We start from the raw sequence: 12,240 nt of genomic DNA, 5'->3' as shown, positions 1-12,240 counted from the left end.
GGATCATCGCATTCCAACCACAAAGCCTCCTTTCCCTGGTCTGCTAGTGTCTCCTGCGCTCAGTCCCGGACCGACGGGATCTCTCCTTGAGCCCCTTGCTTCAGAGGAGAGGTCTCTAGCTGGTGTTGGGGGAAAATGTCTGTACAGACTAGTCGTAACATCTAGACACCAGGCCCAGCTGTCCGCACTCCCTGACACTCCCTGGAGGGCTCGTCTGGGAGTGCCGGATGACGTCCGGCCTGCCTGGGGTAGCCTCTACAGATTAAGTATAAGAGGGCTGGTGATCTGCAATGGAGGGTCCCGCACACCATCCTGGGGGTCAACTCATTTGTGTCGGTTCTGGACCCGGCGGTGTCTGACGCCTGTCCCTTCTGCGCTCAGAGGGAGACGGTGTTCCACTGCTACAGCGCCTGCCCCCGCCTGTCGCCCATGTTTGCCGTACTGATCCGGCTCTTCACCAACCTTGGCCTGGCCTTCAACTACGTTATTTTCGTGTTTGGGGTGGGTTGTACAAAAAAACGGAACACTCAGACCCTTCTCGACAATTTTCTGCTGGGCCAGGCCAAACTCACCATCTACAAGACTCGGAAAAATAAGATCGCTGGTTCCGGGTCTGTAGTTTTTTCTGTCAATAAAGTTTGATTGAACTCTCTCTCTCTCCTCTCTCTCTTTTCCACTCTATTCTTCCTCTCTCACACTCTTCATCTCCTCTCTCTTTTCCACTCTATTCTTCCTCTCTCACACTCTTCCTCTCCTCTCTCTCTTTTCCACTCTATTCTAGAAAGCCAGGACCAGCTACTGGAAAGCTGTCTGATCAGGGTGAGTCTGTGAAGTCTAAGGACTGGTCAGTTACTAAACTGAGAGATCTGTAGCAACTCCATCACAGGCTTGAAGCTCCGCAGTGATTAATGTTTGGGCACAACACACCAGGGTATAGTTCTGCACATCTGAGCACAGAGCTGTTGGCGTTTTGGTATTGGTCCCTCCCTGTATTGTCCAATCTGAATTTTTCTTAAGGCTTGACATCCGGCAGGTTACATCACCTCATCAGCTGTGCCTAAGGGCTGCACAGTGGTGCAGAGGTGAGCATAGCAGCCCTGCGGACCCCAGGTTCAATCCCTGACCTGGATTGCTATCTGTGTGGAGTCTGCATGTTCTCACCTGGTCACATGGGTCTTACAGTCCAAAGCTGTGCTGGTGGGTGTGTCTGTGTGTGCCCTCTGATGGCCTGGAGTCTCCTTGCCTGACTTGTAACAGAGGTCTTAAACCCAAGCAGGAGTTGAAATATAGGTATCTAATGAACAATCTGTCAGAACTAACGCTTGCCGTCTAAAATTTCAGTAGCAGGCTGATATACAATTTTGGCTCTGCATAAAGGAGAAATGTTAAATGACAAGGATGTTGGATATGTACATGTGCAAGAGAGTAGTTCAAGACAGGGCAAACCGCCAGCGCGTGAAATTTAACTCAGTGGACATCTCAAGAATGCACAGTGAAAAACCTCCTACTGAAGCCTTCGGTGACTTTTCTTCTGCGCCATTCTTTGAGATTAAAGAGAGAATTCCCCCCGTGATGTTACCAGGTTAGATGTTTAACCAAACTGAAACAGGAAAAATACCTAAATAAATTTTTCTGTCATTAGGGTCTTAAGGCATTAAGGATCTGCGCCTGTGGCTGGAAGGGTTTGCCGGTTCAAATCCCGCAGCCGGCAGAGGAATCCTACTCTGTTGGGCCCCTGAGCAAGGCCCTTATCCCCAACTGCTCCAGAGGCGCTGTATAAATGGCTGACCCTGCACTCTGACCCCCAGCTTCTCTCCCTGTCTGTGTGTTTCATGGAGAGCAAGCTGGGGTATGCAAAAAGACACATTCCTAATGCAAGAAATTGTGGCTGATAAAGTGATCTGATCTTGTCTTACAAGAGGAAACTCCAAGGCAATGATTGCAACGTGGGACTTAAAGAGGACATTTAGCGCCCTCACATGGCCTTGGGCAGAATTACAGGCTGCCCTGCCGCACCTCAGAACAGAAGTTACATCTTTGCACAAAGGGTGGTGGGGGTGTGGAACCAGCTACACAGCCATGTTGTTGAAGCCGATACCCTGGCTTCTTTCAAGAAACAGCAGGATGAGATCCTCAGATCATGACATGGGGGGGGGGGGGGGGCAGTTCTATACACAAAGAGTAGCGGGGGCGTGGAACATGCTGTTGAAGCCAATGCCCTGGCTTCTTTCAAGAAACAGAAAATGTCAGCTATGATTTTAAGATTCTGCTGGATGATGCTCAGATGTGGGCCTAGCTAGCCTGGCGTGATTCAGTTCCTGGGTGAAAGGGGAGAGTTTGGTGCCCAGCTTGTCTGTGGTTCATTGCAAACGATCACCCTGCTTACTTACAGCCTGGAGGAGGGAGGTAACTGTCAGGTCTCACCACTGGAGGTGTCTATGTTCACTTTGAGCCTCTGGGCAATATGTGTATTTACAACTCTCCAGAACCTCTGTACGTCACGATCGCAAACCCCTCCTCTTAAGGGCGCTCCAGCCCTTCCTCGTTTTGCCTCATTCCCTGCACCTGTTCCTGGTTCCAGCCCCTTTTCAGTTCCCCCTTAAAAGCCAGACGCTGACGCTAATCAGGGCTCTGCACTGGTCCCCGCATCATGCGAGCCTGGGACCTGATGCGTCTGGTTCCGTTATGCTTTTCACTTTCTGTGCCTGTTCCCGTTCCCCCTGCCGGTCCCGACCCGGTACCCGTTTTTAATCTCCTGTCTTGGATGGATCGCCTGGCCATGGACTTTTGCCTAGTTGTGGACTTCTCTTTGGACTCGTCTTCGGAAAGTTTGGCTCGCTTACACTTTCCCTGGCCACCAGCACTCCTTGGACACGCCCCCCTGTTTTTATTCCCGAATCCTGCCTGCCTTTTCCCCCAGTGTTTCCTCGCTCAACCCCAGATCGTGTCGTCTGCACAGGGCCCGGAAAGACCTGTATCCTGGCACTGTAGACTGACCATTGAGTACAATTGGCTGCAAAGTTTGCCCACTGTTAGTTTTAGCATTGAAAAAGAAGCTCTTTAGTCTTGGGTCGCATTTATTTCCAAAGTGCTGGATTGTCACCGGTTTTCAAGGATACTGATGTGTTCAAAGGAAGTTTGCTCACTTAGAGATTGGGTCACCTGTCACACGAACCATGTCACCTGCATATTTAAAGGGGGAGCCACAGGACCCCATTTCTCAGACAGGTTATTAAATCTACGTAACAAAATACATTCGTGGACTTTCAGGGAAAATAAAAATTCCAAATTTTGAATTAAGCACAAAGTTGTGAACTTTGCGAAAGTACCGTCTGTCGCAAACTCGCGTTCGAGTTCCCACTCATTGCGACGTGAAGCGGCCCTTCCTGCTCACTAGTCCCTGTGATGACTAATGTACCGAGGTGTACGAGTCAATAAGTTCAGGTTCCAGCAGAAATGTTCCAGCGTGATCTGCAGGCAGAGTTACCCAGTGAGTAGTATTTTATAATAATAATAATTGCTTACACTTATATAGCGCTTTTCTGGACCCTCCACTCGGAGCTCTGTACAGGTCATGGGGATCCCCTCCTTCCCCAGCAGTGTGCAGCCCCACCTGGATGAGGCACCAGTCCGCTCCCCACACCCCAGCTCTCAGTGGGGAGGAGAGCAGAGTGATGGAGCCAGTTCAGAGAGGGGGGTTATTAGGAGGCCATGATGGGTAAAGGCCAGGGGGGAAATTTGGCCAGGACACCGGGGTAACACCCCTACTCTTCTCAAGAAACACCCTGGGATTTTTTATGACCACAGAGAGTCAGGAGCTCCATTTTACGTCTCATCCGAAGGACGGCGCCTGTTTACAGTCTAGTGTCCCCCGTCACTATACTGGGGCATTAGGACCCACACAGACCGCAGGGTGAGCGCCCCCTGCTGGCCCCACTAACACCTCTTCCAGCAGCAGCCTCGGCTTTCCCAGGAGTCTCCCCCTCCAGGTACTGACCAGGCTCACACCTGCTGAGCTCCAGTGGGGCTGCCAGCGGGGAGCTGCAGGGCGATATGGCTGATATGGCAGGGTGATTTGCCAGTGAAACCGTCTGGGAGAGGAGAGCAGTATTTCTACTGGATCAGAAGAGCTGGATCCACAAGCCTGCTTGTTTACAGGGTCACAGGGCCGCTCCATCTCACCGGAAGTCCTTCTGCCTCATTCTGAATCCCAGGACATGGCGCTGAGCAGACCTGCAGATTTCCTTTAGTTTGTGATGTGAATTGGAGGTTTTACAAGTCACTGTGTCCAATTGACTTTCATTGTGGTCTGAAATGCGCTCCTCAATGCCGATCCTTTTGATCCCCGACACTATAAAAATAGCCGCGCACTTTGGATAATGGGGATTACCGATTGTTTTGTTTGGCAAGTGGTTGTTAAGGCTGGATTCGCACAACAAAGAGTTCCTCCAAGCCTCCTGGGTGATACCGCTTGCTGTAACCTATTCACTGTCCCTGAGCCCTAACCAGACTCCCACTTGGAGCGATGGCGCTGTGGCTGAGGATCTGCGCCTGTGGCTGGGAGGTTGCCAGTTCAAATCTCGCAGCTGGCAGAGGAATCCTACTCCCCTGGGCCCCTGAGCAAGGCCCTTCACCCCAGCTGCCCCAGGGGCGCCGTATAAATGTGCTCTGTCCCCCCAGCTTCTCTCTCCCTGTCAGTGTGTCTCATGGAGAGCAAGCTGGGATATGTGAAAAGACGCATTCCTAATGTAAGAAATTGTATATGGCTGATAAAGTGATCTTATCTTGTCTTACACGAGGAAACTCCAGGGCAGTGATAACAACATTGGAGTTAAAGAGGAAATTAGGCACCCTCTCATAGCTTTGGGCAGAATTACAGGCAGCCCTGCCACACCTCAGAACAGAAGTTACATCTTTTCACAAAGGGTGGTGGGGGTGGGGAACCAGCTACACAGCCATGTTGTTGAAGCCGATATCCTGGCTTCTTTCAAGAAACAGCAGGATGAGATCCTCAGATCATGACATGGGGGGGGTTCTATACACAAAGAGTAGCTGGGGTGTGGAACATCCTAACCCAGCCATGCTGTTGAAGCCAATGCCCTGGCTTCTTTCAAGAAACAGAAAATGTCTCTTGATGTAATCTCAGGTGTGAAGGCCACTATCCACCCACCCATTTCCTAACTGCTCCCCCCAATTCAGGGTGCACAGGGAAGCTGGAGCCTATCCCAGCAAGCAACGGGCACAAGGCAGGGTACACCTTGCATGGGACGCCAATCCATCACAGGGCACACACATACAGTCACATCAGGGCCAAATTTTCCCCAGAAGCCAGCTCACCTTCCAGTATGTCTGGACCGTAAGAGGAAACCGACACGAACACGAGGAGAACACGCAGACTCCACACAGACAGCACCCCAGTTCTGGAACTGATACCAGGACCTCAGTGCTGTCAGTATCTTATATAAATAGTTGAAGTAGGGAGCTGCGTCAGCATGACTTGGCGACAACGGAACAAGTGAGGATTTATTCCACGCTGAAAAGATGAGAGAAAAAAAACACAACGTTTCGGCTGTAGAGCCTTCTTAGGGTGTAGTGTTATTTTTGTCATTTTTTCAGCATGGAATAAACCTTTACCTGTTGCTTTGATATAAATATACTTGCTTTCTTTACCTACAAGGATCAGAACTGAACTGTATATGATTAAGGCACAGTGTCAGGTTTCACGCCACCTGCCCTGACCGCGGTTGGAGTTTTTGCCAATTCATTGCGGGCGCAAGGGATCGGGGTGAAATTACCCGCATCCCGCAGAAACGTAGAATGAAAACAGGTGTCCAGTAGAAGAGACGGTTACACGGTTAGGCAATAAGTACTGGGCTTTTCGAAATATTGTGTTTTCTTGCTGATACCCGGCGTTTTCAGAGATTTCCCAGATTTAGCTTTGTCGCTGCATTTAAAGACACATCGTTTTATAGTGTCCCCCTTTAAAAAATAAACTGTAAATGAACAGAGTACCAAGGGGAACCCTGTCTTTCCAGAAGCCACGCTTATTTGTGTTGAAAACAAAGTTCTGCCGTTTTCTAAAAAGTCATAATTAGGCTTGTCACGAATCCTTCGACTCTTGCTGGACACAAATGACCGTAAAACATCTACCGTTAAAATCAGAAGGAATTGTTAATCTCTTTATTTTTTACCTGTTCACGGGTTCAACCTGTAATATTTTAGCGGGTTAAAATGTGTGTTTATTACATTTAACAACATTCAATCGCAGCCGCGCCGCTTTAAGGTGAAATATGTTCTTTTTTCCAGACGCGTCTCTCCCACTGTGACGAATGGAGTGGTCTGAAACCCCCTCACTTTTCTGAGTAAAATTGAAAGACGTGTCCAAGCACACCGAATAATCAACGGGCCTCCCTTTAACACGGCAAATGAACCAGCTCCAGGCGCACAGCGGTCTGAAAGTCGACTTTAACAGAAGTTAAATATTCTTTGTTATATTTTAGAGCGCAGGGTGCCTATTTTTACAGTACATCAGTGCACCTCAGGGCGGTGTTCATCAGGTACCTAAGCGATATTACCTCAGGGTGCCGCTGTAACCAGGAGCGCAGATCTGACGGCCACAGCCTGATGTAGGTCTACATTAACAATAATAATAATTGCTTACACTTATATAGCGCTTTTCTGGACACTCCACTCGGAGCTCTGTACAGATCATGGGGATCCCTTCCACCTCCAGCAGTGCGTACCCCCACCTGGATGAGGCGCCAGTCCGCTCCCCACACACCAGCTCTCAGTGGGGAGGAGAGCAGAGTGATGGAGCCAGTTCAGAGAGGGGGGTTATTAGGAGGCCATGATGGGTAAAGGCCAGGGGGGAAATTTGGCCAGGACACTGGGGTAACACCCCTACTCTTCTCGAGAAACACCCTGGGATTTTTAATGACCACAGAGAGTCAGGACCTCGGTTTTACGTCTCATCCAAAGGACGGCGCCTGTTAGCAGTCTCGTGTCCCCCTCACTATACTGGGGCATCAGGACCCACACAGACCGCAGGGTGAGCGCCCCCTGCTGGCCCCACTAACACCTCTTCCAGCAGCAGCCTCAGCTTTCCCAGGAGTCTCCCCTCCAGGTACTGACCAGGCTCACACCTGCTGAGTCTCCAGTGGGGCTGCCAGTTGTGAGTTGCAGGGTGATATGGCCGCTGTTCTGTGCATGAATAGAACAGAAATTGTTAGACGCAAATTATTTTTTTTTTCATTCTACTCCATGGTTGCTGTTTAAGTGCTCACGGGGCGGAAGACAGCCTGTGCTGTTTTGGAATACACGTGAGGAGCTGGCCTGGCTGTTTTTGTCTGATACAGTTTGCCCTGAAAGGCGCAGTGATAATTACATGGGTCTCATGGGTCTGGGGTCCCTGCAGGCAAAGTGATCTCCTATTCCGAGCTCAAGGCCCTCCTGGGGAAGAGCCCGGACCTGCTGCTGGTTGACGTGTGCACCCAAGAGGAGGTGGACAAGGGGAAAATTCCGGGCTCTATCCACATTCCCGGTAAGCCTCCTACAGCCCGGCTCTTGAAAACACAAGGCAGATCCTAACGAGAGGAGGGGGGGGGCATTCAGCCATATCGAGCCCATTCTTGAACAATAAACAGGGTGTCGGGTTCAACAGCCTGGCTGTGCAGCTTGTTCCATACTCCCACCACCCTCTGTGTAAAGAAGGACCTCCTGTCCTGACTGGAGGATCTCACCCAGCTGTGTCTTGAGAGCAGCCAGGGTAGGGGCTTCAACCACAGGTCTGGGCAGCTTGTTCCACACTCCCACCACCCTTTGTGTAAAGGGGTATTCCCTGCCCTGACTGGAGGATCTCACCCAGCTGGGTCTTGAGAGCAGCCAGGGTAGGGGCTTCAACCACAGCGCTGGGCAGCTTATTCCACACCCCCACCACCCTCTGTGTAAAGAAGGGTCTCCTGTCCCGATTGGAGGATCTTATCCAGCTGTGTCTTGAGAGCAGCCAGGGTAGGGGCTTCAACCAAAGGGCTGGGCAGCTTGTTCCCCACCCCCACCGCCCTCTGTGTAAAGAGATGCCTCCTGTCTTGACCGATGGATGGCATCCAGCCATTTCTTAGAAAGCAGCCGGGACAGAGGAGTTTTAAAGCCCCCTCCCTGGTCTGGATTTATGTTTTTTGACCTCTTTGTGTAAAAAAATGTGTAACATTCTGAGCCAGAAGACAGTGACTAACATAATCTGGGTTTCTCACAGGCTAGAGCACAGCTGGGTCTTTCATATATACTGTCAACTCCCTTCAAAGAACGATCAAAGAAATCAATAACCAATAAAAAACTCAAATCTGAGCGATAATGTAAGTCCTGCACCTATCGCAATGTTTTGCTCACTTTCCACCCAAAAGCCTGAGGAGTCTTAAGTATAAATGAGCAAAAACCTAGTGTTAAGGACTGTTTTTTTAAAAACTTTTAGGTTAGATACTAAAATTAAAAGTGAATTCATATTTAAGTGCCCACACTTAATTTATGATGTTGCTGAAGCTTCATCAGGGGATAATTAATAATCATTTATCATTTTATTACTAATAAAATAAGTAATTGGAGCGGTGGCTAAGGATCTGTGCCACTGGCTGGAAGGTTGCCGGTTCGAATCCTGTGGCCGGCAGAGGAATCCTACTCCGTTGGGCCCCTGAGCAAGGCCCTTCACCCCAGCTGCTCCAGGGGTGCTGTATAAATGGCCGACCCTGCGCTCTGACCCCCAGCTTCTCTCTCCCTGTCTGTGTGTCTCCTGGAGAGCAAGCTGGGGTCTGTGAAAAGACACATTCCTAATGCAAGAAATTGTATATGGCTGATAAAATGATCAGAACTTAAAATTATATATATAAAAACAATGATTTAATTAATTAAATAAATGGAATCTGGTTCTGTTTGAATATATTTCCATTCCCTTATGTCCTACATGACTTCCTTTCAGGTTTTTATTACTGTGAAGGTGCCCTGAGCTTTTGCTCGGCCTCACTGCGTGCCCGCTTGCTTTAATCTCGTCTATCCGAAAAGGCCTCGTACCCGGAACCCCACCCTCGTCCCCGTTTCTTCCGGATACCAGGGACTGTTTGTAATGCAGTGGCGCGTTTCCTCTCCCGCCCTGTAGTGGGCGCTGTGGAGCGGGAGCTGGCCCTGGACCTGGCGGCCTTCCAGGACAAGTACAGCGTGCAGAAGCCCCCCCCGGACGCCCCTCAGCTCGTCTTCCACTGTCAGATGGGTTGCCGAGGAGCAACGGCCACAGAGACAGCACGCGCCCTCGGATTCGAGAAGTATGCTTTCCTGGCGATCCATTTCGCCCTGTCCCTCTTAAAGCTATTTCAGTACAGGCCTTGCAATCAGCTGCTGAGCCGCTAATTTGCTCCTTCTATCTGATTAATTAATCATGTTGGTTCAATTTGGTAATTAATTGATTAGCAAGCCACATCTGGGATGGATCACCACGTCCGACAGCACCCTGTCACTGGATTAGAGGGTGTCGATGAGGAATTGCTGGTGATAAAGGGTGCCTCCTACTGGGCGACGCCAGGAAGTACTCCCGACAGCTTTGGTCTATGAGTTGGAGCTGGGGTCTCCTTGGATTTTCCCCTGGGAAAGCTCAGGGTTCTCCCAGGGTGGGGATGACCAGTAGGTGTGTTGGGAAGAGCATCTCCTAGTGGTGGACACTGAGAATACCGATCGGGTCAGTTCAAGCTTAGCTCCTGGGATGACTGAAAGTTGTTATTGCAGTTATGTCATGTAAGTAGTAATGAAACTAATTCAGTTCATCTTCGGCAGAGAAACCGGGACATAATATTGAGAGGAAACGGTATTTGAAGTTTCTTAAGGGAAACTTGCTCTCCAGTGCATCACAGTGCACGCCACCTGGTGTTTTTTCCTGCTGCTTCTTGAGTCCTTCGTAACTGAGGGCGTTTTCTCTCTCTCTCTCGTTACTTTCAGGGCCCGGAATTATGCTGGCGGATATAAGGAGTGGGCAGAGAAGGAGAGGTGCTGAAGTTGCCCGCATCGCTATATAAACCCTGCGGGTTTTTGGATCTCTGTATTCCGAACTTGCAACCTAGCGAAAGTGATCAACACACACACTGCTGTGGAAATGCCTACACTTATATAGCGCTTTTCTGGACACTCCACTCAAAGCGCTTTACAGGTCATGGGGATCCCCTCCACCACCACCAGTGTGCAGCCCCACCTGGGTGAGGCGCCAGTCCGCTCCCCACACCCCAGCTCTCAGTGGGGAGGAGAGCAGATGAAGCCAATTCATAGATTGATTCACAATAGCAGATGAACGTTTTCAGCGTCAAAAATGTACCTACTGTAACAGTTTCACTCGAGTTTTCTAGCATTTTGAACAGCTCTGATCTAGTACTGCTGCTCGGTGTGGGGAAAACTAGGTTTCAAATGTCATCATCGAGTTACATCTCAAATTCCCTCCGGCAAGACTGCTTAACGACGTGGTCACAAGATAAACTACTAATGAGCGGCCAGCAGAAAGTGTTGCAGTGGTTGATCGCACCGGCTTTAACCATCTGATTTAATTGGCTCGTAGGCGGGGGTCCTCATTAACAGCGTCCTCTCCTCTCTATACATAGTTTAGAAAATGTAAAAGGCTTCTGGCTGGGCTGCAGAAACACAGGTCAGGACAGTCTGTTAGCATGAAGCATGAAATTGCAGTAGGCGATACCAGAGGCAGGGTGTAATCCGAATTCACGAGCGCATTTAATTAACGAGAAACCGTAATTAACGACCCCAGGACAGCTGCCCTAACAAGTAGAAGAACTTCCTGAGCGCCGTATCCGGAAGGAATAGGATGAAGATTCGTGTTGCTTTGACTACAGAGCCTTCCGATATTGCTAATCGGTCAACACTGTTGTCTTCAATTAGGCTGTGAAGCTCTTAGCTTCTAGCAGGAATGTCGCCTTTAAATTTTATCTATATGTAATATGATTCTTCACAGCAAAGAGAAACTACATCCAAGACACGGTTTTAGTCTCTTTAAGCCTGAAATTACCAAATGCAAAATATCCCAGACATCTGCACAGCAGTGTGTATGTTCACGATGTCTGGAGATGCTAAAACGTCCTTATTTTAGATTGTTAAACTGGAACTGAAATAAAGCCATTTTCCGTTCTGGACATCTGGTCGGTTGTTTTTGTTCGACAGGCTTGACAAAACAAAACGAACGTTTTGTATTCTATACCGAAAAGAAACGAGACACCGTCGTGGTTGAGAAGGAGCCGGCCCTGTTTTCTGTTTTCAAGGGTCTTTCTACTTTGGGCTTGGTGCAGTTTCTCTCTTAAAAAAAAAAAAAAAACACCTTCACCCTCTACCTCCTCTGGATCCCAATCCGGTGTTTCTCCGTCGCTGCGCGGCGTGTCGGAAAGCCGAGCTGGTGGCTGCTGTCGGGGCGGATCTGTTGCGACGTTTTTTTCGGTCTTTCTCTCCTGCTGGTTCTCTATAATCTTTTTGTTCCCCTGGTAGGTTTTCCCCTCTTTGGATCTTTGAGTCCTGGTGCGATCTCAGCTTTCTCTTCCCGAGTTTTTTTTTTCCTTCATTAGTCTGCTCGAGCCGTTTAGTATGGAAGCGATTTAGTAATTCTTTAGCTTTTTCGAAGTCGCAATTCTGAGTTACCATAGCGCGTTTTTTTTTTTACTCCCTGGCGGAAAAGGGCTTCCATAGGTTTAGTACAAACTTTTGCTCCGCTTGGACTTAAGCGTCTTGGGAGGGTGAATTTGTTTTATTCCTTTACGGTTCTGTTTCTGAAGTATAACCTCCCCCCCCCGTCTCTGCCCCCCTCGGTTCATCGCAAGCTCTGCCACCTTTCCTTTAACGTAGCGCTTTTCTAATATTTGAAACCCCCCTCTTTTAAATCGCCTTTAGGCCTTGAACTTGGCTAAATTTTTTCTTTTTTGAAGAGTATTCTGTCATTAGAAATTGCAGTGTTGAACGGTGTTCTCCATGAGCATTGTTTCAGGGTTAAATATGTTAAGAGTCAGGAATAGCCCATACATATTAGCTGTAACTGTTAAAAATGCCAGTGCATTACATGCCAAATGCAACAGTTTGAAAAGCTGAAGCCTTTTCTTTCAAACTTTTGCTTTTAAGTCATCATTCCCATTTAGGGCAAAGCAGTGCAGAGAGCCATATGGGCAAGAAACAAATTGTGAAGATGATATTGAAATATCACTTTTCCTAAAAATCCTTTCC

At 48.9% G+C, this 12,240-nt stretch overlaps 2 protein-coding genes across 2 annotated transcripts in view; both read left to right on the top strand.

The window, feature by feature from the left end:
• LOC148646899 (protein NLRC3-like) overlaps window positions 1-12,240 on the top strand; it is a 1,251,308-nt gene that overhangs the window by 844,598 nt on the left and 394,470 nt on the right. The gene's annotated exons all lie outside the window — the stretch shown is intronic.
• Window positions 228-11,168, top strand: LOC148646905 (thiosulfate:glutathione sulfurtransferase-like). Its single transcript, XM_088609385.1, has 5 exons — window positions 228-248; window positions 382-501; window positions 7,393-7,540; window positions 9,146-9,308; window positions 9,976-11,168. Exons 1-5 carry the CDS (start codon window positions 228-230, stop codon window positions 10,028-10,030), a joined length of 507 nt encoding a protein of 168 aa, XP_088465511.1. The 3' UTR covers window positions 10,031-11,168.

The sequence above is a fragment of the Lepisosteus platostomus genome, chromosome 16, assembly GCF_059453375.1.
Source record: "Lepisosteus platostomus isolate fLepPlt1 chromosome 16, fLepPlt1.hap1, whole genome shotgun sequence".
Lineage (NCBI taxonomy): Eukaryota > Metazoa > Chordata > Actinopteri > Semionotiformes > Lepisosteidae > Lepisosteus > Lepisosteus platostomus.
This window is presented reverse-complemented; position numbering and strand designations above follow the sequence as displayed.

Excerpts from the sequence above, each read along its gene's own strand:
- LOC148646905 (XM_088609385.1), top strand. The coding sequence starts at position 228 with ATGACGTCCGGCCTGCCTGGG. Across the intron at positions 502-7,392 it reads ACGTTATTTTCGTGTTTGGG|CATGGGTCTGGGGTCCCTGC; the intron begins GTGGGTTGTACA and ends TTACATGGGTCT. Across the intron at positions 9,309-9,975 it reads CGCGCCCTCGGATTCGAGAA|GGCCCGGAATTATGCTGGCG; the intron begins GTATGCTTTCCT and ends CGTTACTTTCAG.